General features: G+C 43.5%; 1 protein-coding gene across 2 annotated transcripts; it reads right to left on the reverse strand.

Moving 5' to 3' along the window:
* LOC142588501 (DNA mismatch repair protein Mlh3-like) lies at window positions 1-27,845 on the reverse strand. 2 transcript variants are annotated; one of them, XM_075700312.1, is made up of 11 exons: window positions 27,360-27,844; window positions 24,010-27,266; window positions 23,824-23,943; window positions 23,026-23,102; window positions 22,827-22,931; window positions 21,202-21,271; window positions 21,063-21,134; window positions 19,552-19,802; window positions 17,699-17,801; window positions 11,236-11,387; window positions 1-198 (listed from the first exon to the last, which is right to left on the reverse strand). In XM_075700312.1, exons 1-11 carry the CDS (start codon window positions 27,575-27,577, stop codon window positions 112-114), a joined length of 4,512 nt encoding a protein of 1,503 aa, XP_075556427.1. In that variant the 5' UTR covers window positions 27,578-27,844; the 3' UTR covers window positions 1-111. The 2 variants fall into 2 exon arrangements, with proteins under 2 accessions (XP_075556427.1, XP_075556428.1); XM_075700313.1 differs by lacking the exon at window positions 1-198 and adding an exon at window positions 15,395-15,484 and having other exon boundaries at window positions 11,304-11,387; window positions 27,360-27,845.
* Between the last annotated feature and the right edge of the window lie 60 nt (window positions 27,846-27,905).

A 27,905-nucleotide genomic window follows, 5' to 3' on the forward strand; every position in this document is an offset into this window, starting at 1 on the left:
TAAGACCCATAGAGATTTTATTTAATAGGCAGCATTGCCATATTCACAGCTCTCACAGTCAATTCATTCATAACTACAACTGCTTGTTGGCATTCCTGAACAGACATCTCCCTAGTTAATCTTCACCACCATCATCTCAGGGTTGGTGTTGCTCTTCAGCCTTGCAAGCAAAGTAGCCAAGTTAGGCTTCCGGCATTCCTGGAGAAACAAAGAAGGGATTAAGAAAAGCTTGACAGCAAGCCTAATTAGTTTGGCATAACTTAATCTTGTGCACTAATATGAAACTAGAGTGACAAGGAAGAACATACCTACACATGGCATTAATTAATGCACACACAAGTGACAGGGCCTGTACCTGATGTCCAGCAGGGGAAGACCATGTACCATTTATGAAAGGAAAGATGGAAGTATCTGGTACTTAGCCCAAAACCTCATTCTGGGGATGATATGTGGCGGCCACCGTTGAAAATAAAATGGAAAGGAAGTACTACTGAGTTGACCAGTGGCGCTCCCACCACACTTTGTTTCTACAATAAGGATGGTGTCTTGTCGGTTGCTGATGCTGATGATATTGTCCACTAAGATGTCAATGCACCCTTGTCTCTGTCTAAGCTCGCACCCGTCTTGTCATTGGCAGTGGAAATTACCACAACAGCAACATTAATCGCTACCATGATGGGTATAATCAAGTGTATTGCCAGTCATTGCGTGACATAACTGCATCATTACGGGAAAACAGTGGGGAAAAAAATAAGACAAGAAATAAATACAGGACAGGCATCTATTTTTCTTGTTCCATTTTTCTTGTGCTTTCTTTCTGTTTTTACATACCAACAAGCTCAATTTCAGGCCCTCTTAAACACATAAATGCGTTACAGACCTTCTACAGCTAGCATTATGCGCACCGCACACTAGGGGCTTGTCGCCATTGAATGCTTTCTGAATCATGAGCAAGCAGGCTTCAGCCGCGAGTCACCATTCCAGCAACATTTTACTCGGAGGCCGGGAGTCGCTTAGCACTATTTATTTAAAATGTAGAAGAGCAGAGGTGAAGAAGTGTTCTGCCATGAACTGCAAGAACTGCGAAATAGACTTGAATGTATGGGATGAGACTGAGTGAACTTTATCCACCTCAGCTGCACAATTAATGCGCATATTTGCTCCCATTTGTGAGGCACACTTTTTCACAAGGCAAGCACAACAAGTCCTACTGCCAGCGCTGGATAGGCAATTGCCGGCAATGACAGCTAGGCTGACACCACCCACAGCAAGAACACAGCATTAAAAGAGCCCTGAAACACCTTTCTAACCAATCGTAGAATGGCCTCACTATTAAAGTATGCTGTCCCGCAAATCTCATGGCGAAAATTTTTTTTTATTCTTCAACTATAAGTGGAGTTATTGCACCGATAATCAGCTTTCTCTCTCTCTCTCTTTTTGTCTCAACTAGCGCGCTTGAAGCTATGCAGCAGAGAAGCCACGAGAGCAAAGTCCCAGTCAAAAGTGTCGCGGCAGCAAAACGGCTTATTGCAGCGCCCCATGGCGGCGGCGATAGCTGTCATTTCAAAGGTCATGCGCAGCAGACGCATTTACGCGCAGTACCAAGGTGAAATAATTTTTGTCCTTTTCAGATTACAAACATAACTATTTTCCATTTATTTTACTCAACATTGCAGTTATGTATTAATAATAATGTTTTTGCGATCACAAAATCAGTCAATAGCGTTGGTAGGCCAGCTTCTTTCAATGACAACATTACGGATGCGAGCGTAAGTGACTGTTCATTGCTTTTGACACGAGATTGTAAATTCCCTGCTGTATGCAGTGCAATAATATTTGTCTCACATGTTTGCAGAAGCCTCATTAACACATTAGCAACATTCCTTTACCATGTTCAAGAAGTGTTTCAGGGCCCCTGCTGGCACAACACTATAACACAGTGTTGAACTTCGATAAGCATGCAAGTCAGCGCTATGTATTTCCCACGCGACTGACCCAGCGGTGGACCTTTCTTGAACCAGCCCGGCCTTATCTGCCGGTAGCTCCGCGGCACAGCACTGCTGTCAATTGCTGAAGATGGTGGTTGTGCATCGCACATGCACGGCATATGAGCAATGAAGTGTGATTCGTTTTCAATGGAGTAAGGGATGAATGCCCATCGAAATCCACAGGGAAATGCAGCCCGTGTATGAGGAAAGGTGTCCCACTTTGAGAGGTGTGATGTCATGGTGCTGTGAATTCGCAAAAAGCTGTGAAGACTCGGATGACAATAATCGCTCGGGGAAGCCACCTGCGTCACTGGCTGACGCTACGACTACCTGCGTGGATGCAATGGGCCATCTGAAATTTAATGCTGTGACGGGAAAAATGTCTGAACTGGCGTGGGAACTATGTGGAAAAATAATGTAATGTACGCAAAATAGTACGTACATTTGTAATTTGTATGTGCCTTATTTTGGCTAATAAAAAAATGGGGCAGAGACTTTCTGATTCACCCTCGTATCTTATCAGTACTGACAACAAGAACTAAACACTAGGGAGCAACCACCGTGGTGGGAGCAGATTGCAAGCAGGCGCTTTCTGCACACACACTGTTACGATTGGCCAGCGGGGGTGGGGTATTGACCTTCTAGCCTCTCCTACCTCACTGTGACAAATCGCTTCATGAAGCCAAGAACAATGCGCCCCCTTCAGACAGGCGTGTGGTGCCAGTAAGACGAGACATGTTTGGCGGACCAAGTATTGTTTGTTGGTTCACTGTTGCCTTCACGGACCAATGGGAGCAAGAAAACTCCTGGAAAAGGGTGTTCTAAGGCGTTCCCTAAAGCTAAAGCTAACTGCGGGGTCATTCCAGGAACCAAGACTCACCAGTTTGAGTCAAGCGCGACAACCCCTTTCTATGAAGCTCCCCTCCTTTCTGTGTGTTCAGCGAAAAAAGGTGCAGGAGTGAGTGTGTGAACTCTCGCTCTCAATGCGGGTCCTTCGACGACTTCGGATGCTCCGCTTGAACGAGGGGGGGGGGGGGGGGGGGTGTGGCAGATTTACCTCGCCTACAGATGTAAGGAGGAGAGAGTCCCATAAGCAGATATTTTTGGCTCTCAGTGTGCTTCACTTCAGTCATGCTAGACTGATGAGATGTAACATTCTCCACTATCCGTGTAGATACTGTAAATAAATCCCAGTACTCCTCCTTCTCGATAAGAACATGTTCCTCCCATCAACAATGTCCTTTGCGTGGATGAGTCGCACGATGGCATAGGCCAGCTATTCCATTTTACATGCCCGACCCCAACTCTTACAACACACATACACATTCCCAAATGAAGTAGTTGCACATACAGTTAACGACGACAACAGGCGCACGACCGTAATAACCCAGCAAATCTACCACTGTAAATACTAGAATATAAAGAGTAAAAGAAAACATCAGGCTGCTACATTTGTCGCCTTCTGGTGGTAAGCTTGCACACAATAAGATTGCAGTGCAGATGGAATGTATAAAGAAACTTACATACCCTCTGCACCTTTAGCCTACCTGCTCACTGCTCCCCATGGTGGCCAAAACAATAGTGATCTGAGCTGTGCCTGCAGCCGCCAAGGCTATTGTAAGCAAGCGAGCAAGTGCCATTCAGAAGGTGCTGAATGGCGGGCGCTGTCACGTAAGCAAAAATGGTGGCATCCATGGGTATCATCATCAGCAGCAGCAGCCTGGTTACGCCCACTGCAGGGCAAAGGCCTCTCCCATATTTCTCCAACAACCCCGGTCATGTACTAATTGTGGCCATGCCATCCCTGCAAACTTCTTAATCTCATCCGCCCACCTAACTTTCTGCCGTCCCCTGCTACGCTTCCCTTCCCTTGGAATCCAGTTCGTAGCCCTTAATGACCATCGGTTATCTTCCCTCCTCATTACATGTCCTGCCTATGTCCATTTCTTTTTCTTGATTTCAACTAAGATGTCATTAACTTGCGTTTGTTCCCTCACCCAATCTGCTCTTTTCTTATCCCTTAACGTTACACCTATCATTCTTCTTTCCATAGCTCATTGCGTCGTCCTCAATTTGAGTAGAACCCTTTTCGTAAGCCTCCAGGTTTCTGCCCCGTAGGTAAGTACTGGTAAGACACAGCTATTATACACTTTGCTCTTGAGGGATAATGGCAACCTGCTGTTCATGATCTGAGAATGCCTGCCAAACGCACCCCAGCCCATTCTTAATCTTCTGATTATTTCCGTCTCATGATCCGGATCCGCAGTCACTACCTGCCCTAAGTAGATGTATTCCCTTACGACTTCCAGTGCCTCGCTGCCTATTGTAAATTGCTGTTCTCTTCCGAGACTGTTAGACATTACTTTAGTTTTCTGCAGATTAATTTTTAGACCTACTCTTCTGCTTTGCCTCTCCAGGTCATTGAGCATGCATTGCAGTTGGTCCCCTGAGTTACTAAGCAAGGCAATATCATCAGCGAATCGCAAGTTACTAAGGTATTCTCCATTAACTTTTATCCCCATTTCTTCCCAATCCAGGTCTCTGAATACCTCCTGTAAACATGCTGTGAACAGCATTGGAGAGATCGTATCTCCCTGCCTGACGCCTTTCTTTATTGGGATTTTGTTGCTTTCTTTATGGAGGACTACGGTGGCTGTGGAGCCGCTATAGATATCTTTCAGTATTTTCACATACGGCTCGTCTACACCCTGATTCCGTAATGCCTCCATGACTGCTGAGGTTTCGACAGAATCAAACGCTTTCTCGTAATCAATGAAAGCTATATATAAGAGTTGGTTATATTCCGCACATTTCTCTATCACCTCATTGATAGTGTGAATATGGTCTATTGTTGAGTAGCCTTTACGGAATCCTGCCTGGTCCTTTGGTTGACAGAAGTCTAAGGTGTTCCTGATTCTATTTGCGATTACCTTAGTAAATACTTTGTAGGCAACGGACAGTAAGCTGATCGGTCTATAATTTTTCAAGTCTTTGGCGTCCCCTTTCTTATAGATTAGGATTATGTTAGCGTTATTCCAAGATTCCGGCAGGCTCGAGGTTATGAGGCATTGTGTATATAGGGTGGCCAGTCTTTCTAGAACAATGTTCCCACCATCCTTCAACAAATCTGCTGTTACCTGATTCTGCCCAGCTGCCTTCCTCCTTTGCATAGCTCCCAAGGCGTTCTTTACTTCTTCTGGCGTTACTTGTGGGATTTCAAATTCCTCTAGACTATTCTCTCTCACATTATCGCCATGGGTGCCACTGGTACTGTATAAATCTCTATAGAACTCCTCAGCTACTTGAACTATCTCATCCATATTAGTGATGATATTGCCGGCTTTGTCTCTTAACGCATACATCTGATTCTTGCCAATTCCTAGTTTCTTCTTCACTGCTTTTAGGCTTCCTCCGTTCCTGAGAGCATGTTCAATTTTATCCATATTATACTTCCTTATGTCAGCTGTCTTACGCTTGTTGATTAACTTCGAAATTTCTGCCAGTTCTATTCTAGCTGTAGGGTTAGAGGCTTTCATACATTGGCGTTTCTTGATCAGATCTTTCGTCTCCTGCGATAGTTTACTGGTATCCTGCCTAACGGAGTTACCACCGACTTCCATTGCACACTCCTTAATGATGCCCACAAGATTGTCGTTCATTGCTTCAACACTAAGGTCCTCTTCCTGATTAAGGCTAGTAGCGCCGCTCAGGACGAGCAAAAAAGGAAAGAGGTAGGGGTAATCAAAGGGAGCGGAAACAGGGCTCACCCTGTTTTCCGCTCCCTTTGATTACCCCTACCTCTTTCCTTTTTTGCTCGTCCTGAGCGGCGCTACTAGCCTTAAACAGTTATGACATACCAACTCGCCCAAACTGCCACGCTTTGGTCCTCTTCCTGAGTTAAAGCCGAATGCCTGTTCTGTAGCTTGATCTGGAATTCCTCTATTTTCCCTCTTACCGCTAACTCATTGATCGGCTTCTTATGTACCAGTTTCTTCCGTTCCCTTCTCATGTCTAGGCTAATTCGAGTTCTTACCATCCTGTGGTCACTGCAGCGCACTTTGCCGAGCACGTCCACATCTTGTATGATGCCAGGGTTAGCGCAGAGTATGAAGTCTATTTCATTTCTAGTCTCGCCGTTCGGGCTCCTCCACTTTCGGCTATCCCGCTTGCGGAAGAAGGTATTCATTATCCTCATGTTATTCTGTTCCGCAAACTCTACTAATAACTCCCCCCTGATATTCCTAGTGCCTATGCCATATTCCCCCACTGCCTTGTCTCCAGCCTGCTTCTTGCCTACCTTGGCATTGAAGTCGCCCATTAGTATGGCGTATTTAGTTTTCACTCTACCCATCGCCGATTCCACGTCTTCATAGAAGCTTTCGACTTCCTGGTCATCATGACTGGATGTAGGGGCGTAGACCTGTACAATCTTCATTTTGTACCTCTTATTAAGTTTCACAACAAGACCTGCCACCCTCTTGCTAATGCTATAGAATTCCTGTATGTTACCAGCTATATTCTTATTAATCAGGAATCCGACGCCTAGTTCTCTTCTCTCCGCTAAGCCCCGGTAGCACAGGACGTGCCCGCCTTTTAGCACTGTATATGCTTCTTTTGGCCTCCTAACTTCACTGAGCCCTATTAGGTATATCCCATTTACTGCCCTCTAATTCCTCCAATAGCACTGCTAGACTCGCCTCACTAGATAACGTTCTAGCATTAAACGTTGCCAGGTTGATATTACAATGGCGGCCTGTCCGGAATGGCGCTGTAAAAAGTATATTACTGCCAACCACCCTTCAGATACCCCCTGCATTATTCTAGAAACACAGGTTGAGCAGTAATGCTACTAGATAAAGGGGCTAACCGACATTACATTTTAAATTCTTCATTCTTTTGTACTAAATGAAGGCCCTGTATCTTTGAAACCTAGAAAAAGTACTAGCAAGCCTCAGAGCATCCCAAATGTAATTTATACTATTAACTTCCCTACGAACCAGATTTGAATTTGTTTCCCAGGAGGTTTATTTGTCATGAAGTAGTAGGGGTGTTGCAAGGGTGCAGAACATTGTGATGCTTTGGCACTTGCTCCAGCTTGCTCGATGGTCTGTTACGCTGCTACATTGGGCCATGCAATGAGAAGCAGCCTAGCAGACTGCCAAACAAACTGGAGCAAGTAACAAATATGTCGCAACGTTCTGCCCCCATGCGACCACTTTGTGCATCATGAACTCAGTGTAAGATTCCAAGGGTGTGTAAATACCTAACAGTAGAGTTCAAATTGAATCGAATCAAGAAAAGAAAAAGCTGTATATTTGATAAAATATCAAAACATTTAACACAACGTTTTATGCTTACAAATTTTGTGCAAGAAAAATAAAGGTCGTGCACATGCTTAGGCATCTATTCACATTACGCAACAAGAATGTTACTAGCTATCTGTAACTTGGCTACTTAGGAATCTAGATGTATAGTATGCTCTTATTGAAAGGAACACCAGATTAGTATACCAGCATTGATACCTTAGTTCATACACAAAGGACTGGAAAATATTTTTTATGAAAGCTAGTCTTGTAACGGGTCGCTGGTGCACCTACGAACGGCGTTCAGAAGGAGGGGCCACCATATATAGCGTTTCGCAAGGATGGCAGCCTAGTGAACAATGGTAACCCAGTAAACTGCTATCGTTAGCGATAGGGTTGCCAGGTTTGGTGACTTCTTGCCAAATTGACTACTTTCAGAGGCTCTTGGCGACCAAAACTTGTGGTTGGCGACTTGGCTATTTTTGGCGGTGGTAATTGGTATAGATAGTGTCCAAATCTCGCTCGCTCCCTCCAACGGCTTTCTCAAAACAAGAGTTGCCAACGCCAGATCTTGAAAGTCATGCTTTTGTGTCTTGCAAGCTCCGGAAGTAAACCCAGGAGCTGAAAACATATCATAGCTGACATATGACCAGTGGGCCTCTTTTACTTGTCCCAGGCTGTGCAGGGCTGCCTGAGATGCTTCATATGGAATGCTCATTAGCTGAAATCAATGCCTCGTGCAGTCTGGGACTGTCATAGACGGATAACTCAAAAGGCCCGTTGAAATTCCTCTACAGGTGGCACACAGAAACTCTTTCTGAGTAACAGGAATTAACCGATCTTAGAGGCTATGCTTTTACATCCTTCATTAGACAGGCGCAATAGGATGGTGTCCTAATCTCAGCCCCGTCAACGGTTACCTCTGTAGCGAAGATTGAATACCATGCTTCTTGGTGCCAGAAACGACTGCAACAACCGAAATTGTATCATGGCAACCTTAACATTACAGGTGCAGTGTCTGTGTACGATCCTTAAGGGCACTTGCGACTGCATACCAGATAGAGAATGCATGTGATGTCATACAATTTGCACAGGAATGTTTGAAGAGAAGTCATAGTGGTGCAAGGACAGTGTGCAGCAAGTTTATTGTACTGAAACTGGCGACACTGCTTCAGCTATGAGAAAGCACGAAAGTGTGTGGCTGAGATTATCAAACAATGTCAACTGGTCATTATGCTAAATTATGATACAATAATATGTGATAACATTTGTTTTGTTCTATTATTCTTGTTTGCCATCAGTTCAGCAGAAAACTACAGATCTCTCTCACCTTTTCTTTCTTTATTTTCGCATACAAAATTGACAATTGTTGGTTTGTCACAGTGTACCTTTTTTTTTTTTGGGGGCTATCAAAGCTTTTGCAGCAGTTGGCGACATTTTTGGCTACATTTCGGAATTTTTCAGCCAGTTTTTCTTCCGAAGACATGGCAACCCTGGTTGTCAAGGCAGTTTGTCAGCTTTAATTCTGAGTGCCATGAGGTTGCTGCGAATGATCTCCATTGATTCGGTATGAAACCGTAACTTTAATCACCGATACCTGATGGACACAGCTCCAATTAAGCCAAATGGGTCAGATTGTGTTGCTGTGATAAAAATTTGCCACCGGCCGACGTGCTAACGGGCTGCTAACTTGTCCATATGTTCCTATGTGTGGATGATTAGTGACTGGTCACGACATCATGCATACGGATTAGACTGATGGCCGCTGAAGCGACGTTCGAATCCGCAGGCGACCAACCGGGAACTATCGCAAGCCCACGTGCTAAATTTGTCTGTGTGCATAAGCTTGCATGTGGACAGACAGCTCCGAACTGTGCAAATATGGGTGTGTGAACACTCCACAGGCATATCTGATACAATCTGCGTTCCTTTTGGTAGCTAATCAGCCCATTTTTCATGTTTTCCATACGTGCTGCTTTTCTTCCCTTTGTCCGCATGGCGTTAATTGTTTCAATCGGCCTCGTCGACCTGGATGAACCTTGTACCAATAGAGATTGCGCGCTGTACTAACATTGCACACGTCAGGGCACTGACCACAGCTGGGTCTTTCACCGAATGTATATACTAATATATAGCGCCTGCTGGGACAGACTTCCGTTGTGACCCATAAGATTAACACCGGTGATGCTAGTCCTATCCGTCGATTACGTTATTGTGTGTCTCACGCAGAGCACCACGTTATCCAAGTTGAAGTAGACAAGATGCTAACCAAAAGTGTCATTGAGCTTTCTTCGAGTCCTTGGGCATCGTCGGTTGTCTTGGTCAAAAAAAAGGATTGCATCTGGCGATATTGTGTCGATTACCATCAGCTGAACCATATCACGAAAAAGGATACGTACCCTCTTAGAAGATTGTCTATACCCGTTTGCTCTGACCTAAACCGCTCTCTTTCTGTCTCTTAAAGTTATGCCTAGCATTTTTTTGTTCCATCGCTCTTTGCGCGGTCCTTAACTTGTTCTCAAGCTTCTTTGTCAGTCTCCAAGTCCCTGCCCCATGTGTCAGCACCGGTAAAATGCACTGATTGTATACTTTCCTTTTCAATGATAATGGTAAGCGCCCAGTCAGGAGCTCATGATGTCTGCCGTATGCAATCCAACCCATTTTTATTCTTCTGTGAATTTCCTTCTCATGGTCAGGGTTCCCTGCGATTAGTTGACCTAGGTAAGCATATTCCTTCACAGACTCTAGAGGCTGACTTGCAATCTTGAACTCTTCTTTCCTTGCCTAGTTATTTGTCATTATTTTTGTCTTCTGAATATTAATCTTCAACCCCACTCTTACACTCTCCCTGTTGAGGTCCTCAATCATTTATTGTAACTCGTCCGCAGTGCTGCTAAATAGAACAATGTCATTGGCAAACCAAAGGTTGCTGAGGTATTCACCGGCGATCCTTACTCCTAAACCTTCCCACTTTAATAGCTTGAATACTTCTTCCAAGCATGCAGTGAATAGCAATGGAGAGATTGTGTCTCCTTGTCTGACCCCTTTCTTTATAGGTATCTTCCTACTTTTCTTGTGTAGAATTAAGGTGGCTGTGGAATCTCTGTAGATATTTTCCAGGGTATTTACGTAAGCGGTCTGCACTCCTTGAATGCTACGATTAGGTAATTTACATTTAAAAATCACCCCTATTGAAGACACAACATCCTCGTCCCAGCTCCGAACTGACGTCATCCACATTTCTTTAAAACTGTACTGTTCATCTAGTTCGCTATAATTTTAACAAGCACCGGGACAGCGCTCCAGCCGCCGGGGGTTATGTTACGGTGCATTTGGACAGGACTGTGCGCACAAGAGGGTGAGCAGCATGACTACTTGTTGTTAATCATAGATGATACCATCAAGCATTCCTGCAGTTTCTGACGAAGCAGGCCTGCATGCATTTATTTAATAACTCTAATATACCACGTGGCAACTCATGCATTCAAAAAGTGACAAGGTCTAGCTGTGTTGTGACAGTGGCATCTAGCATGGGAATCAAGTAAGCTCTTTAAAGAGATACATCCTCATGGCACATGTTAAGGCCAGGCTAAGTAAGTCGCAAACCATGTGTAAAGAAAAATAGAAGAGAATTTTGGTATGGGATTAACTACACGTGTTGGAATATTTCTGCATTTGACTGCATGGTTTATTGCTCCTCTTTGTTACCATGGTCAAGGTACCATTCACTTCACTATTTTAACTCTCTTAGCCGATTGTCACAATTGTGTGATATAACAGCTGCTGAGATTTCAAACTATCATTTATTTCACCTCTACTGTACTTGCACACTGTTCATACCGATCTGTACACAAAGTGAACATCAGCTAGCATGGTAGTTGACGAGTGTGCAGACAAACTATGTAAGCATGAAAAAAGAAAAAAGGTTGCAAGAGAGAGCGAACCTTCTCCTCAGATGGCAAGAATCGCAGATCCACAATTGGCGTAAGAGACGGTCTCCCATGGGCACATTGGAAAGGCAGCGTGCACTTTGACAGGGCTCTCAAGATCTTGGTGCACTCCGACTTTTCCAGCACAGTTCCAAACCTGATGGCACCTGCAGATAAAAACCCGCTCAGCTTTCATTCTGAGGGTCATTTTTACAGGCAACAGCTAGCATGTGACTTTCCATCTTGAGCTGTCAATAAAGTCTGCTTAAATGGACATTTAGGCCAAATATAAAGCTATGCTGGAGTTGTAGACAGTACTTCCAAGTAGTCTGAAGTGCCATTTTCACAGAGAACAGGGCCTTTGTAAGTAGGAAAGTGACACAAATGCACACTAAGATTGACACTGCCACTGTGAAAATACCATACAAGCTCCATAATGTAAAAAGACATGCTTCAGAGCATGATGCCCTGAACATGCATCAGCACTGTTGTTGCATTCACTACAGCTCTGCTGGCATAGATTTTCTTTGTAGGAGGGCCAATAGATGTGGTCAAGGTTCTAAAATTCCTTTTCAAAGACTGTTGCCTTTACTACGCCCGTTTGATCGTGAGCATGCAATATTGTTATAATGTCCTGTTTATATATGCAGAGTAACCAACAAATATTAATAAGAATGTGAACTCCATTGCATTTTAACATGAAAGAAAAAGCAGTTTGGTAAATATCACTGAATTTTCCAAACACAGAACTTGCCAAATTCACTTTGCAGAGCTCTATCTTCACTGACGATTTCTAATGGCATCCCTATTTTTTCCTATCTCTACTTTATTTTTTGTCCTCATTAAAACGTACACCTGTAGACTGTACATTTGCTTATGCCTGTAAATTTTTTTTACTAATACTCTTATACTAATACTTTTGCACTAATACTCTTATACTAGTACTTTTGCACTAATACTCATATAAGATATGATAGAATTCGCGGAACTGTCAAAATTGATCAACAAGGCGAAAATAAGTGATATTCGAAACTATAACGTGAGAAAGACTGAAGAAGGCGTAAGAAATGGACACAGCTCGAAAGTGAGAAAGAAACTTGGCATAGGACAATCCAAGATGTATGCACTGAAAGATAAGCAGGGTAATATCATCAGCAATGTTGAAGATATAGTAAAAGAAGTGGAAGTATTCTATACTGACCTGTACAATACCCAGAGGAATCAGGAATACCTCCATTAGAAACAGCAATGAACAGGATACAGAAACTCCTTCTATAACTAGCGATGTGGTCAGAAGGGCCTTGCAAGACATGAAATGAGGAAGAGTGGCAGGAAATGATAGAATAACAGTCGATTAAATCAAAGATGCAGGAGACATAATGCTTGGAAAACTGGCAGCTCTTTATACGAAGTGTCTGTCAACTGCTATAGGTCCCAGAAAACTGGAAGAATGCAAACATACTAATACACAGAAAGGGAGACATTAAAGAATTGAAAAATTATAGGCCCATTATTAGCTTACTCCCAGTATTATATGAAATAGTTACCAAAATAATCTCCAATAGAATAAGGGCAACACTGGACTTTAGTAAACCAAGGGAACAGGCTTGCTTCAGGAAGGGATACTCTACAATGGATCACATCCATGTCATTAACCAGGTTATCGAGAAATTCGCAGAGTACAATAAGCCTGTCTATATGGCTTTCATAGATTACAAAAAAGGCATTTGACTTGGTAGAGATACCAGCAGTCATAGAGGCATTACGTAATCAAGGAGCACAGAACGCTTATGTAAATACCTTGGAAAATATCTACAGAGGTTCTACAGCTACCTTAATTCTACACAAGAAAAGCAGAAAGGTACCTATAAAGAAAGGGGTCAGACAATGAGACGCAATCTCTCCAATGTTATTCACTGTGTGCTTGGAAGAAGTATTCAAGCTATTAAACTGGGAAGGCTTATGAGTAAAGATCGACAACGAATATCTCGGCAACCTTCGGTTTGCCAATGACATTTTTCTATTTAGCAACACTGCGGATGAGTTACAACAAATGATTGAGGACCTCAACAGGGAGAGTGCAAGAGTGGGGTTGAAGATTAATATTCTGAAGACAAAGATAATGATGAATAGCCGGGCAAAGGAATTCAGGATCGCCAGTCAGCCTATAGAATCTGTGAAGGAGTATGTTTACCTAGGTCAATTAATCACAGGGAAGCCTGATCATGAGAAGGAAATTTATAGAAGAATAAAAATGGGTTGGGTCGTATACGGCAGACATTGTCAGCTACTGACTGGAAGCTTACCATTATCATTAAAAAGGAAGGTGTACAATCAGTGCATTTTACCATGTTGACATATGGGGCAGAGACTTGGAGACTGACAAAGAAGCTTGAGAACAAGTTAAGGATCGTGCAAGGAGCGATGGAATGAATATTGCTAGGTATAACATTAACAGACTAAAAGAGAGCGCTTTGGATCTGAGAGCAAACAGGTGTGGACGATATTCTAATTGACATCAAGAGAAAAAAACGGAGCTGGGCAGGTTATGTAATGCACCGGTTAGATAACCGTTGGACTATTAGGGTTACAGAATGGGTATCAAAAGAAGGGAAATGCAGTCGAGGACGGCAGAAGACTAGGTGGAGCAATGAAATTAGGAAATTCGCTGGTGCTAGTTGGAATTGGCTGGCGCAGGACAGGGGAAATTGCAGATCGCAGGGAGAGGCCTTTGTCCTGCAGTGGACATAAAACAGGCTGATGATTATTATTATTATTATTACTCGTAACATCTCTTGCTTATTTTGACTGCTGACCAGTGATTGCTTGAGCAGAAAAAGCAGAAAATAACAGGATGTGAGAAAGGGAAAGACAGCAGCACTGACTAACAAGCAAATGTTTATTCTTTCAAGCAGCATATATAGGTACCACTTTGCAAGAAAAATCAGAAAACATGTGAAGAGAGAATATGTGGAAGTGACGACCATCGCCGAGTGTCTATTAGCTGATTTCGAAAGCAAGAATTTGGGAGCCGCTCAGCCTTAGAACTGCTCGTAGCAAAGGGTTCCTGTAATTCTGTATGTGCACAAGATATCTCACAATCTGGAGGTCATTAACAGGGCAGTTGTCAGGCTAGTGCCACAAAGTAAAATAGACAGGAATGCCAACTCCACTGTCACGCAATGCATTTGCTCAAGAGAAATCGTTCAAACGCGAACGCCAGGCACCTGGTAGTTCACTTCTGTGCTCGCTCCACTGACTCCACTTCCTGGCATTTGCACATGCTTTCTCCTCACCTTCCAAGACCGGCCAACTACTCTCCTTGCGTTGCGCCATCTGCTGAGACTCATGGAAACCATTCCACAGGTTACTTCCATATGTGCAGGGGCTATAGTGGTGGAAAACTGTGGCGGTGGCAGCACGCGTCTAGCTTGTCATCTGCTAGAATCTCGGACCTTCAGCCGTCTCGATTTGATATCGATCAAACATGAAACTGTGTGCACACAAATAAAAGGAAACGGAAATGAACACATGCCCCTACTTTTTCTGCACGTATGCAAAGCATTTTTATATGTCCCTAGAGAAAGCAGACAAAAAATATTGTCGTATGAAAAGGCACAGCAAAAGTACACATTTTTCATGTCCGAACATCTGTGCAGAAATGAAGGCTATGTGCTTTGTACTTTTCATGTTCAGTGCTTTGCTTGCTATGCGTGCAGTATGTTTAATCATGCCCGGCAGAACAAGGTGTGCTGATACTCGTGCTTGAAGAAGGTGGAACAAAAGAATAGTAACTGATGCCCCGCTATAAATCTGGATATTGTAAAGGACAGGAAAGTTTTCTCTCTTCACAGCACCATCTGGTTCGCAGCTGCTGCAGCAGTGGCACCAGAATATTCCTGGAAGTATGCGACCGCCTAAAGCAAAAGATGAAATATGTGCGTGACATTTCAAGTAGTGCCTTATTTCGGATAAGTAATGAAGCAAACATAAGGAGAACGTCCTACTGGACAAAAAAAGGTCCTCTGGTGCACTTCGAGACGGAGCAGTTTCTACTATTTTCGAGGGAAGCCAGGCGCAACTCACTGGTGCTCAATGCTGCCACAAGACGTCAATGTGGAAAGGCGGAAGGACAGCAATTTGTCCACAACTGCACACACTGCAGGTGCATTACCTTATTCAGGCACGTGCCGTAACGGTAATTCTCAGCCTTGACTTCAAGAAGATAATTTCCCGCAATTCACAGCCAGGAGTCTACAGGAGTCTGTTCAATGAAAAGAATGGTTAGAACATGCCTTGCAATGACAATTTTGCTGAAGGAAGTAGCATCATGCAGCTCCACAGCATGAAATGACGACAGCACAAACTCTTCAAGCACAAGTCAAAATTCAGTTTTGCCAGAGCAATTACTGCATCCAGAAAGAGTCAAGCTTCCGCATTCATGGAGCCACCACACGGTACGAAGGGAACTGGGCAACACAAAAAGTGTCGCAGGAAAAGAGGCAAGTAAAGCAGCTGTCTACTTGAATGATGCTCAGACAAAAACAGTAATAAAAGACACCCTTGCCCTAAAAGCTTGTTTTCACTGTCTTCTGACATAGCTTGAGACCATACAGATGGCCGTTGTATCTGCCCCTCCGCTATTTTCTAGTCTCCTTTTTCTTGCATAGTCTTCGTATTTCATTTCTTTTCTATTATATGTTCGTGTGCACAGCATAATGCCCCATGTAGCCTCCCTTAATAAAGGCACAACGTGGGACCTGTAAGGTATAATACCAGTAAATGAATTAAAATGAAATGAAGACATGTTTAGTCTGCTAATGCCTCTCTGCAAACTGCAATATGTATGCGCACTACTGGCGTCAGTGCATGCACCGGCAGATGACACAACGAATGTGCAAGGAGGTGTGGGAACATGGCCAAGCACGGCCTAGCGCCATTGCTATAGCAACAGCCACGCACCCACCCCGTCGGTTGATTGGACCAGCCTCCCTCTCCACATTTTTTTCTCATGTGTAGCACTGTCTGGTGAATGCACCGTGAACCGGCAACCAGCATTTCAGGATCTGTGCCTTCCAGACGAGTGGAGTTGGCACTCCTATCTGTCTTACTCTATCGTTGCTGCTCACTGCCCCAAATAAGCTTGGTAGTCTGTGCCAAAGGATTAATCACTAGACTGACAATGAAAAAGGTTACCAAATAAAACATAGAGAGCATTTTGTTAAGTGCTCTTGTAATTTTGTTTACCAGATTCCTGTTCCTTGCAGACTTTTTTATGTCGGACAAACTGGGTTTCGTGTGAACGACTGCATGCGCAAACACTCAAATAAGGTGAGTAAGCGAGGAAGAGATAGCTACCTGTCAGTGCATTGCATTGAATGTGGCTGTGAGCTACTTTTTAAAGGTTGTGCCATACTGTAAAACTATCATGATGAGCGCACACGACTAATCTCTGAAGGCTTCCACACCCAGAAGAGTGGCAATGCTTGTGTAAGCTTTCCTTCAATTGCACTTTTCCAAAGGAAATTTCATTCTTATCAGAGTGATTACATACTTTTTATTTCCACGCTAGCTCCCGTCACATGTTTTCTGGTTTTTCTTGCACAGTAGCATGCCTATATAAGCTCCTTGAAAGAATAAACATTTGGTTCTTAGTTAGCACTGTTGTCTGTCCCTTTATCATGTCCTTTTATTTTGCGCTGTTTCCTCTCAAGTCATAAACCAACCAGCCCAAATGCATAGGCTTCTGCAGTTAATGCTCCCATCAGATTTCAACCTCAGCACTTCTGGAAGGTGGATATTTCTTATAGCTCTGGCTAGGTGCATTCTTGGCATGCCATTACAATGTGCAGATTAGTCTCACCCCCCCCCCCCCTCCTTTCTTTTTTTCTGCTGCACAGCAGGCACATGCTTCATTATGTTGTGAATATCTGCCCCTGTTTGTTTTTGACCTCAGGCAGCCAGCTTGGGCCTCAAATAACAAGGTACTGCCCTTTGTGTTATCGTACAAATATTCTGTCCCAATTTCTTGCTTGGCATCTTTGTAAATCTGCATGAACCTTTTTGTTCCCATCTTTTATGATATACTATTGCAATATACTATATTACAATGTATGGTTGCCTCCCTAAGCAGGCCTCTAAACACATATGGCTCTCGTTTGCAGGTTTGATTCATGGGGTTTAATGTCCCAAAACAACATTGAGGCTATGAGCGACACCGTGCCTCCAGATGAAATTGTGGCCACTTGGGGTTCTTTAATGTGCACCTAAATCTAAGTACTACATAAGCATTTTTTCATTTCACCGCCATTGAAATATGGTTGCCATGACCGGGAATCAAACCTGCAATCTCGTACTCGGCACCAGAATGCCGTGGCTGGTCTTCGTCACTCTGTGTTGCTTTTAGGTGAATGACATCAGCTTTCACTCAATGCCCTTGCGATGTAATGTTGCCCAGTGCAGTGGCTATTTATCCTACCATGGCATGCCTGGGAGCTGAGCACATCCATCAGGAATTTTGGCAAGGCAATGGCACTGTGCCTCGTGCCCAACAGCACTTCTGTGTGGTCTCTGAGAAGCTCCTGCAAATGGAAGACAAATATTAAATGAAGTAGCATGAGAACGTTCAAGTTCAGTACGGGAGAGAAAAATTATGCCAAAAGCACCTGGTACCTCCAGCCATACCTATGGTTCATAAAGGTTTAGAATGAAGTTGATATGCCCAATATTTGCAGCATTTATGACATTTGTAGCTGCTAACAGTCTTTCACCATGACTGACATCCAATATTTGTTATTATTATTGGCATCTGCATAATATCTTAATGTCTGTCATACAAATGTTCTACCTATCTGCCAAATATAGCATGTACAGAAATAATAAAATAAACACCCATAAAACCAGAAACCATCACACGACATGGTGATAAGCTAATGTAAATCAAACAAGGTTTCTCTGATTTTTGTTCCATCTGTAAATTAAAATGCTGCCTACACAGTCATGTTCATCACTTCTAGTTTCACTGCTGATTATATTACAATCGACTTCTGTTAATTCGAACCTTACGGGACTAACGAAATTGATAGAATCATCCGGCGGGTCGAATTAAGCAAGTTTCAGAATAATGTCAAACCACACAGATTCATTTTGCAGTATTTGCCCGATGCCAGCGCACCCCAGAATGAAATGCGCGCCCACTTTCTGTGTGACGAAAGTAGTAAACTAACGCAGAAATTACATTAAAGCTCCTAAACAAAGTAAAAATCTGACGCGCACCCTATTTTTTATCAAGAAAAATTGTTGCACAATGGCGGCCGGTTAAGTCGACGTCGCCACACGATATTTTAATGTCAGTTTCGCCGCAGTACACACATGTTTTGCGGCAAAGCATACGAACGTTGTAAAGGCGGTTTTGCGTCCGTCCACAGTGTATGTAATTTTCAACCCAATTCTCATTTTTTTTTTAATGTGTGCGTTAGAATCGGGTAAATACTGTAACGACACATTGTGATCTGCGGTTATTGCTTGAACATGTTCCTAGGGCGGGCCGAAAATAGGCGTTTTCGAAGAGAGATGACATGTCCTCACCTTGCTGTCCCGAGACAGAGGCTGCCACTAAAGGGGTCGCTATCGGGGTCACCGTAGGGATCAGGCGCATGCGTGCTGACTGATAAAGTTCGAATTATCTGGCGAAGGCCAATTTTAAGATCGAAATAACGAAAATTTGGGACCATAAAAATGCATTGGCGCCGGCCGGGATCGAATGAACCAAAAATCGAATTAACGGACGTCTACCGTATTGATTAAAGCAGCAGCACAAGTAGGACAGTGGACACACTAATGCAAAACTAATGCCACGAGTGCTGTGGCGGCACACCGCGTTCATGTAGTCGGTTGTAGCTGCTTCAATATGTTGAACCAATTAGCTCCTCAACTCCTGCTGAATAGGTGACAGGTACTAACTCGATACAACGGAGCTTTGGCGTGGCTGTCGCTTGACTTTTTCTATGATGGCAGAAGAGGTGGCTCCTTCCGTAACGGTGGCAACATCAATGGTTGTCCTTACCAGGCGCCTTCACAAAAGTTTGATGGGGATCAAGAGTAGGTAAAAAATAAGGGAAAATATATTTATCCAAAATATACATGGAGAAGCTACAGCCACATTAGCAAACCAACAGTAACACGGGCGCTTCTTCAATCCTTGCTTTGCTCGGCACTCTCTTTAATGTGCAGGAGTGGCTTGTAACAACACTCGTCTCGTCTGTTTTCTGCCCACTTTCTTTCAGACAAGGCCGTCAAATTCTGGCTGACTGTAAAAGCAATGGTAACTACCTCCATACGAGATGCAAGGGTCGATGACCGGCCAGCCCGCTGCTCGCTTTCATCTCTTTCCAGGAGACACGCAGGAAGACGATTGAATGACAAGCTGGAGTTCTGGACAGTGTAGTGGATGCCAAGCTTGCGCATTTCTCTCTCGCAAATCACCGCCCGTCGAAGGGTGTCGGGTTCCAAGGTAATGGTCAGGTCCATGTTCAATGCTGAGGATCGAACGCATCGTGCCTGTCCTCTTGCCTCGTATTGATCTGCAACAGTCAAAGGATGAGCCATTGCCTACAGGTCTAAAAATACTTGCAGGTCCTCACGCTTCACTTGTGTGTTTTAATGCGATAGCTATATGAGGCTCTGTCATTCAATTATTAGTATTGCAACAGAAGTGAAAGTTGTGCAACCTTTCTAATTATTGGAGTTAGCTGGGGTATATATGTATTATGTTTCCAGAAATAGGCTGAGTTACGAGTCGGCACTTGTCTATGCCCTTAGTATTTTGTGTGCACAGTGGTTTATCAATGATTAGTATTTATCGAAAACTGCCACGACTTATTCTCCTAACATCATAGTTAGCTAGAAGTTGTTTGCAAAATAAAATTATAACCTTATGATCTACTGCTGCTGTCTACAATAATGTGACTAGGAGGGCTAGTTCACCACAAAAGTTTATGGGACACAAGATTTGCGAAAAACCTGGATTGTCGCGAAGCCTGGGACATAGCCTCGAATTATAAGTTTCATTGTGTATTAGTGTCTGCGATCTGCACGTCAATCTATTATAATGAGAAGCACCATGCCTTTAATAGAGCATAAATTCACATTTGTCATGGAAATCATGTCCTATAAACTTTTCGTGGCAAATTCTACATATTTGGGAGCAAACAGCATTAACACGGGACACAGAACAACAAGCCGGGGGATGCTGTGCTGACTACTATGTGAAACGCTTGTTGCATGAAAGCTGGTTTATAAACCCTAAAAAGGCATGATAAATAGATATGGATGTTAATTGCAATCATACAAAGTTGAACACAGCACATCACTCATGTGATACTATATTAGTCGCACAGGTATGCCGTCTACAAGTCTAGATAATCGCCCATGATAAACAAAGATACAACAGCGGGGACTGCAGTGAATGCAGAACTTGTATTATTAAACCCCACTTATTTATGCAGTCGGACTAGAAACTTCACTACAGCGTTGCTATAGAGTTCTGTATAGAGCCTGGCAGTATGATGCGCCATACACAACAGGCACAGTGAGATTTGTTGTGTTCTTCTTAAGCACATTTAGCATTTGGAGAGCAACTTATATGAGCAGAGCTGGCAGATCATCCCTGTCATCTTTTGTCCCTTCCCCCATGCTGATGTTCAGGTGTTGGTTGTGTGCTACAGAGTTATGGTGCAATCAGCAGGTCACAATGTGACATTCTAGCAGCAGATTCAAGCAGCACATTCTATTCCATTAGCATAACCAGAAGGGGCATGACTAGGTTATGACTTTTTACTCACTCTCTAATAGCCACTCAAGCCGAACTCTCTCGTGAGCAGCATGTTGGTCAAACAGCACAATCAGACTCTCTCCTGGAAGCAAACCGAAGAGTAGATTGTAAGCATCTCATACACCGAGCACTTACAAAAGAAGTCTTACCCTGAACAACCGTGTTTTGAGACAAAGGCATGAGGCAGGCGATGAACTTTGCATCCACTTGACCTATTAACTGAAAAACATAGGTGTACATGTTCATTCTGACTGCACTGATAATATGGTAAGCTACTGATAATTACACAATGAAATGTCTCCACTATAGTTTACTTGCTATACTACACACATTAGGCCCAAGAAAACAAAGGGGCCTTGGAAAGACTTGAACTGATCAACAATTTGCAAATAAAGGAAGATCTCTGTCAGTTCCAACACCTAGCAAGCTGTATGTGGCGTTCCAGCGAACGCAAAAAATTTGTCTAAAATTGCCTGTGGCAGGTGGCACAATTCTAGTCCATGGGCTGGCCTATTCAAACAGCTGGACAGTACTTACACAAGAAATTGAAATGCATAATCGACTAATCAACAAAAATCGACAAATTAAGTTTTCAACTAATTACCTTATGGCACATATTACAAATGGCAAATTCTAGTGAGTGAAACTGCAAGGCATTTCTACTTGAACAGAATTGTGTGGATGACACCATTTATGAGATATGCTATGTCAAATTTGTGGTAAAAATGCATTGTTGTTCTACTTACTTACTTACTCAACAAAACGTTGTTTTATGCATTTAAGCCCAAAAGTAACTAGACTGCCAATGCATTTCTCCGCAAACTTCAGGAATTAATATCTCAAAATTGGTGAGAATTCATTCCAAGTGGATCTGCCTTGTGAACTCCCCAGCTGGAATTTGTAAATTGCAATATGTGCCTTAAGGTAATTAGTTAGAAGCTTAATTTGCATTACTTAATTAGTCGATTGTGCACTTCAATTTCTTGTGCTAGTAATATCTGCCTCTTCGAGTAGACCAGCTCATGGACTAGAATTGCGCTATTTGCCACAGGCAATTTTAGAACATTTTGGAACTGTTTGCTGAAACACCCAGCATACCCACTAGGCTTAAAAGCCAACTGCAACCAAATATCACTTTGGCTAAAGTGGTTATAAATGATATACTATCAAAGCAATATTGGCAAAGCTGAAGGGCTGGCAAATGTTTTGTTTTTTATTAGCAGCCATTAAATACCACCTTGGCAGACAACGTGGGAATCTGTTGCTTAGCAGGTATCTAAGACATGGCTCCCAATATTCAGTCTGTTGTGAACACTCCTTCATCAGTGAGGTCATGGCCAGGCAACACACTGGTTCTCAACATTCTGCATTTTGTGTCTTTTCTAGTGAGCAGTAACGGTGGCATGTTTTTTTAGAGTTTCATTATCAAAGACGTCAATTTTATATTTCAAAAATAAAAATTTTCAAGGAGGCTGCTCTATATCTGCTTTTTACACAGCACGAATTTGGTTGTAGTTGGCCTTTAAATTATATGCTGGCCTAGCACTATCAAATATGAAGAATTGCTTTAGAGAAACTATGACGAGGAGATAACTCAGAAGAAGTCCTCTTGCGGGAATCCTGGTGTTGTACTGAGGCTTCCCCCTGTTTATCCCATATGCTGTTTTATTTTTTAATTCAAGGTTTAGTTAGCAGTGACTGACAGCAAAGAGAGAAACAGTGCAAATGTTTCTCTACGAGCAACATACTATAGCGACAAATATTTCACAGGTACCTGAACGTAAGCGAGCATCTCCTTCCTGAACTTGTATGATTGTGTGATCCTGTACAGTGGCCCTGAGCCATCATCGTTCGAGTGCAGCCCACCATCCACAATGTCCTTCATGCCAACACACAGAAAACACAACTGATAAACAAAGCTTCCTGAAAAGCATGATATCTGCTAAGTGCTTCTGGATATCGAGGGGGCTGACCTGGCCTGTGGCGCTGCACAAAAGGGCTGGGTTGTTCCATACACGGACTATGTTTGCAACGTCTGCTTGCTCGGGATCTGTGAGAGAACAAGGGAGATTGGACACCACACTGAAGAATTTGCATAGTGAAAGCGTGCATAGCAAAAACTTGCATGAAGAGTGCACTGAGAGAAAACTAAGCATCATGATTGCAATATTAATGTGCCATAATGCAAATCTATGTAACTCAATCACAAATTGACAATGAGCTCCTTTGCATGTTATATACCCTCAATGCTTTTCATACAACTGGACTCTAGTGCTATCAACAAGCTATGGTAGCAGTAGAGCTCTACTATTAGCACATGATGATACTGTATGCAAAATAGAAGTCAAATCAAGCTGTGGGTTATAACGTCCCAAAGTAGCACACAGGACTATGAACACACTGTATTATGCGGTTCTGAATTGATTTCAATGAGCTGGGGTTTCTTACTATGCACCTAAACCTAAGTACACAGATATTTTTACATTCTGCCCCTATTTAAATGCAGCCAGGAACCAAACCCATGGCTTCATGCTCGGCAGCAGGTACCATTGCAACTGAGTAAGTGTGACGGATCAACATAGAAGTGATTACATTTGCATTTCGTTTTAATTGTTCATGTTATGCTGCCCTTAATAACACAAGTAGCGCATTCAGGCAAATTTTGCACATTGGAAAATCGCCACCTTAAATTGAATTCTAGGTGCTCCAGAAATTTCAATTCGCAAGTGTTTGTTATGAATGTAAAACTTGGTCCACTGAAAGTTTGTTACCTGGTGAACACCCAAACTGTGGCCGTTCATCTTGGGGCCTGGGTTGAAACTGCTGTATGAAGGGAGCGGGAGCCAAGGAAGAGTTTCTTTGTTGCGCTGTGTCACAAGCTCCTGTTGGAGCTGTGATTTTGGGGGCAAATCTGTGTATCAGAAACATTTCAAACAAACTGAAAAATCATCTCTTACCATGGTTCTCTTGCTCGAGGCAAAGTGATGGTAGGCTAAAAGATGAGTTTCCTGACGTCATATTGATGAACACTTTTTCACCCGATGTTGGATCTATACATGCTGCCCAGTTACCGGGGTAAACCTCAACAGTGGACATATTATCATCTGCTCTGCTCTGTTCAACGATGACAGCAGGAGGTTGGTCTCCTTGAATGGCAGCAGAGCCCTCTGTAAGGCTAGCAAGTTGTTGCTGCATGGTTTCAGTGCCAAATGTGTTAGGTTCTTTGCATTTACTCGACTGCTGTGATGAATTCTCAATGGGTGACGGCTGTGTGAGACCTTCCAGTTCATCTTCAGTGGTTTCTAGGCTCCACGAATTGTCATTCTTCATACAAGGAGGTATCATTTCAGCGACATGTAATGTCTTTGTAACCGTTATATGCTGCGATGTGCTCTTCTGTGGACTTGCAGAAAAGAGGCTGCATGTTACACCCTCCTTACAAGTTTTGGATATTTTTTCATTTGGATTTGGATGTTTTTGAGTGTTGTTTTGAATCAGCCGCACTTGACTGAGTGAAAAGGAGCTTCTTGTAGCAGTCGGTACACGGCCACTTTCTGAACTCCTATGGCCGATGCCTGGTGGTGATGTGGACGTGGCTTGAGTGGCTTCTGTCGACTGATCTTCCACTGTGATAGCAGGTGCGAACTCCTCACTGGAACTGATGCCATCAATTTCTACAGAAGAACCACTGAGAGAGGCCATTTCCACCACTTCACAGGCAGTGGGGTCGCTCTTCATTTCTGCATGCATTGTGAAAGGTTGTGTGCTCTGCACAAGTGTCGCGGTTGTTTCCTTGTTCTGACCTAGGGTGAAACAAGATTCATGATGATCTGAGCAAGTGAAAGGCTCTGCCGATGTTTCTGGTATGAACCTCTGTGTCTGACATGCTGATCTGATTGTCTCATCAAGGGCATTTTCCACGTCATGCTGAAGCGCACGTCGGTCAAATCTAAGTACTTTACTAGGTATGACTTCTGTGCCATGCAAGGGGCAGAGCTGTTGCACCTGCACACACAAGCATCTGAAATCAGCTGTCTGCATGAATGACTCACTCGTTGTACAAGGACGAGCTGCTGCCTTGCACGATGGGATGTCAGGAGTAGCAAAAGATGTGAGTGTAGCACTTGCATGCTTGGTGGTGGAAAGGTGAGTTTTCATTCTTCGATGTAGCTTTGTGGCCAGAGGTATTGACTTGGTGGAGAGAGTGTGACTCTGTGAAAATATGGGGTCAATAATTGCAGCTGCATGACCTTGCGCCTTGTCTGAAGGGACAGGCAGCAAGTTGTTGGATGCATCACAAGCGTCATTCGCATCACTTGAATTATCTTTGCAATGCATTTTTCTGCTGAGTGTTTCTTCACTTGAGTGCAAATTTTTTGAAGCTAGTTGCCTTGTCTTCTCCATACATGTGGCTACAGGTGCATTTCTAGCACTTTCAATGTGCAATGTATATTCTGGGTTAAAAGACATGATTCTTTCATGGCAACCATGTTCTTTATGAGAGGGCTTGTGTACTACAACTGTTTGCTGTGGAATTGGTGCGTCATTCATCTTCCTTTCTGGGTTATTTTGGTGATAGCTCGTTGGGCTTGAATTATACTTGCAATAAAGTTTCCTGATGAGTGATTCATCACTTGAGTTTGAATGTTTCGCAGCTAGTTCTCTCTTTTTTCCCGTACATGCAACTACAGGTGCATTTTTAGTGTTTTTGATGCATAATTTTGCCTCTGGGGCCAAGGACACTGCCCGTTTATGGCAGTTAGACTCTTTGTGAATGAAACTGTGTACCATATCTGTGTTCCGGGGACTTGCTGCATCAGTACTTCTTGGATTATTTTGGTGATGGTAAGCAGACCTATATCTCTGAGTATGAATGTCTTCAGAAACATCGCACTGCTTTGCTCTGCCACATGTCTGTTCAGAATGCATTGTTCTAGACTGACCTCGCTTAACGAAGTTACATTTTTTGCCAATGTCAAAGAGTGTGTCATTTCCTGGCATACAGAGCAATGGTCTTGTACTTGAGACAGCTGAAAAAGATGGCGGTAGGGCAATTGCAACTTTGGGACGATGAACATCTACGTCCTTGCCTAGGGGCATGTCAGCCTTTGTGTTCAAACTATGCACTAACGGCATTTCAGTATGGCCTAAATGTTTTTCACTGGCTGAGTGCACTGTAGAAACGGCAATGTCTTCTAATGTGATACATTCCTCTTCAACAGGTTCTGCTACATTGTTTGGCCCCTTTCTGCATACCTTCCTTGAAACCAGTGCATTTGGCACATTTTCAATGTTGATGTTCAAATCGGTTCTCACTGGTGGCTCACATTCAGGAGGTGTTTTCTGTGAGAATGCTAGCTCACCATTTATGACAAAGTTGTGGCTTATGATGGCGTGCTCGTGTAGGAAGTCATTAAGCAGCTGTTCAAACAACTTTGTCACTTCGTCCCAATCAGTGAACTCCACAAAAGTCTTTTGCGGTTCGTATGTGATATCGAAGGTCCTGGAGGTACAGTAAAAAATGATGACGAACACAGGTTGCTTGTTTCTTAGCTTGCTTGGACTTCCGGGGAGGGCCACTGACTTTGTGTGAAACCCAAGCACATACTTTTTGATGACATTGTGAAAAAGCTTGTGAATGCGGGTCTTGCGCAGCAGGCGCTTGTTGAGGTACACAAACTGCAGCTGTTTTGTAGTGTGTCCTTCAAGACTGATGTACGCTTCTACAGCGAAGTGCTTTTTCTTGATGAAAGTGCGCTTCAGTGTCGCTGCTCTTTGAGCTCCAAACAGTTGAGCAAAGATATCAAGTACGGAATTCGTTTTGTGTGTCTGAAAGTGTTTTTCACCAGTAACGTCATTGCGCAAAGTGAACGACACTTCCGGATGGCTCAGCGCGATGCCTTCGAGGTGTTGAAGGCAGAATTCAAAGTCGATTGCTTCTGAGAGGCAGCCTCTTCTGACAGGTAAGTTGTACATGAAGTCCAAAACTGTGACTGTGGTGCCGACGCTTGGTCTGTTTGTGGCGGACGGTGTGAGTTCTCGGAGTTTACCGCGGGCAAACGTTTTGAACCACGAATGGGCACAGGTGGATGACTTGGACTCGATCTGGACTATTCCGGACATTTCCACAATGCTTGATACAGCTTCCCCGCGGTATCCGTAAAACTTCGGGTGCTCCAAATCGCTGAGTGTGCTGCATTTGCTGGTACAGTACCTATAAAGAAAAAATAAAATAAAATAAAAATGCCGGCACCTTGGAGTGAACCTACCCCACACACAGCAGGGACTCAAGGCTGAGGCTCCCTACCTTTCCCCACAGTTTTCGAGCTGATCCCTCGGCATTCCATGACCGTTGTCCACAACTTGAACTTTATGGTAGGACATATTCAGACGAACAGCAACACACGTTGCACCGGCGTCCAGGGCGTTCAGAACGAGTTCTTCCATACAGTGCGCGACACTAACGACTGCGACTCCCGCCCTCAGCTTGCTTACTACTTCGGTAGGCAGCCGCTTCAGCTCCATTTCTGTACACTTCAAGAAGAGTGATTTCACTTGCTTGCACGCACATCACACTTCTCACGAAAACTTGAGAAATGCCGCGGTCGAACAAGTTTCACCAAGGATGAAGAAGCGCTTGTGTGACGGATGCAATCAACATACTCGCGCGCGGCCAACGCAGCCATTACGAGCTGCGGTTCGTTTAAATTAAATTATGTAATTAGCGGCCACAAATATGTTACCATGCGCGACAGCTGACTGATGTTTCGTTTACATACAGAGGCGCCATCTGTAACGCCTCACACTAAAAGCCTCCGAGAGCGTCAACAGTTTGCCATTTCGGAGGCTAACT

Source organism: Dermacentor variabilis, chromosome 7 (genome assembly GCF_050947875.1).
Source record: "Dermacentor variabilis isolate Ectoservices chromosome 7, ASM5094787v1, whole genome shotgun sequence".
NCBI lineage: Eukaryota > Metazoa > Arthropoda > Arachnida > Ixodida > Ixodidae > Dermacentor > Dermacentor variabilis.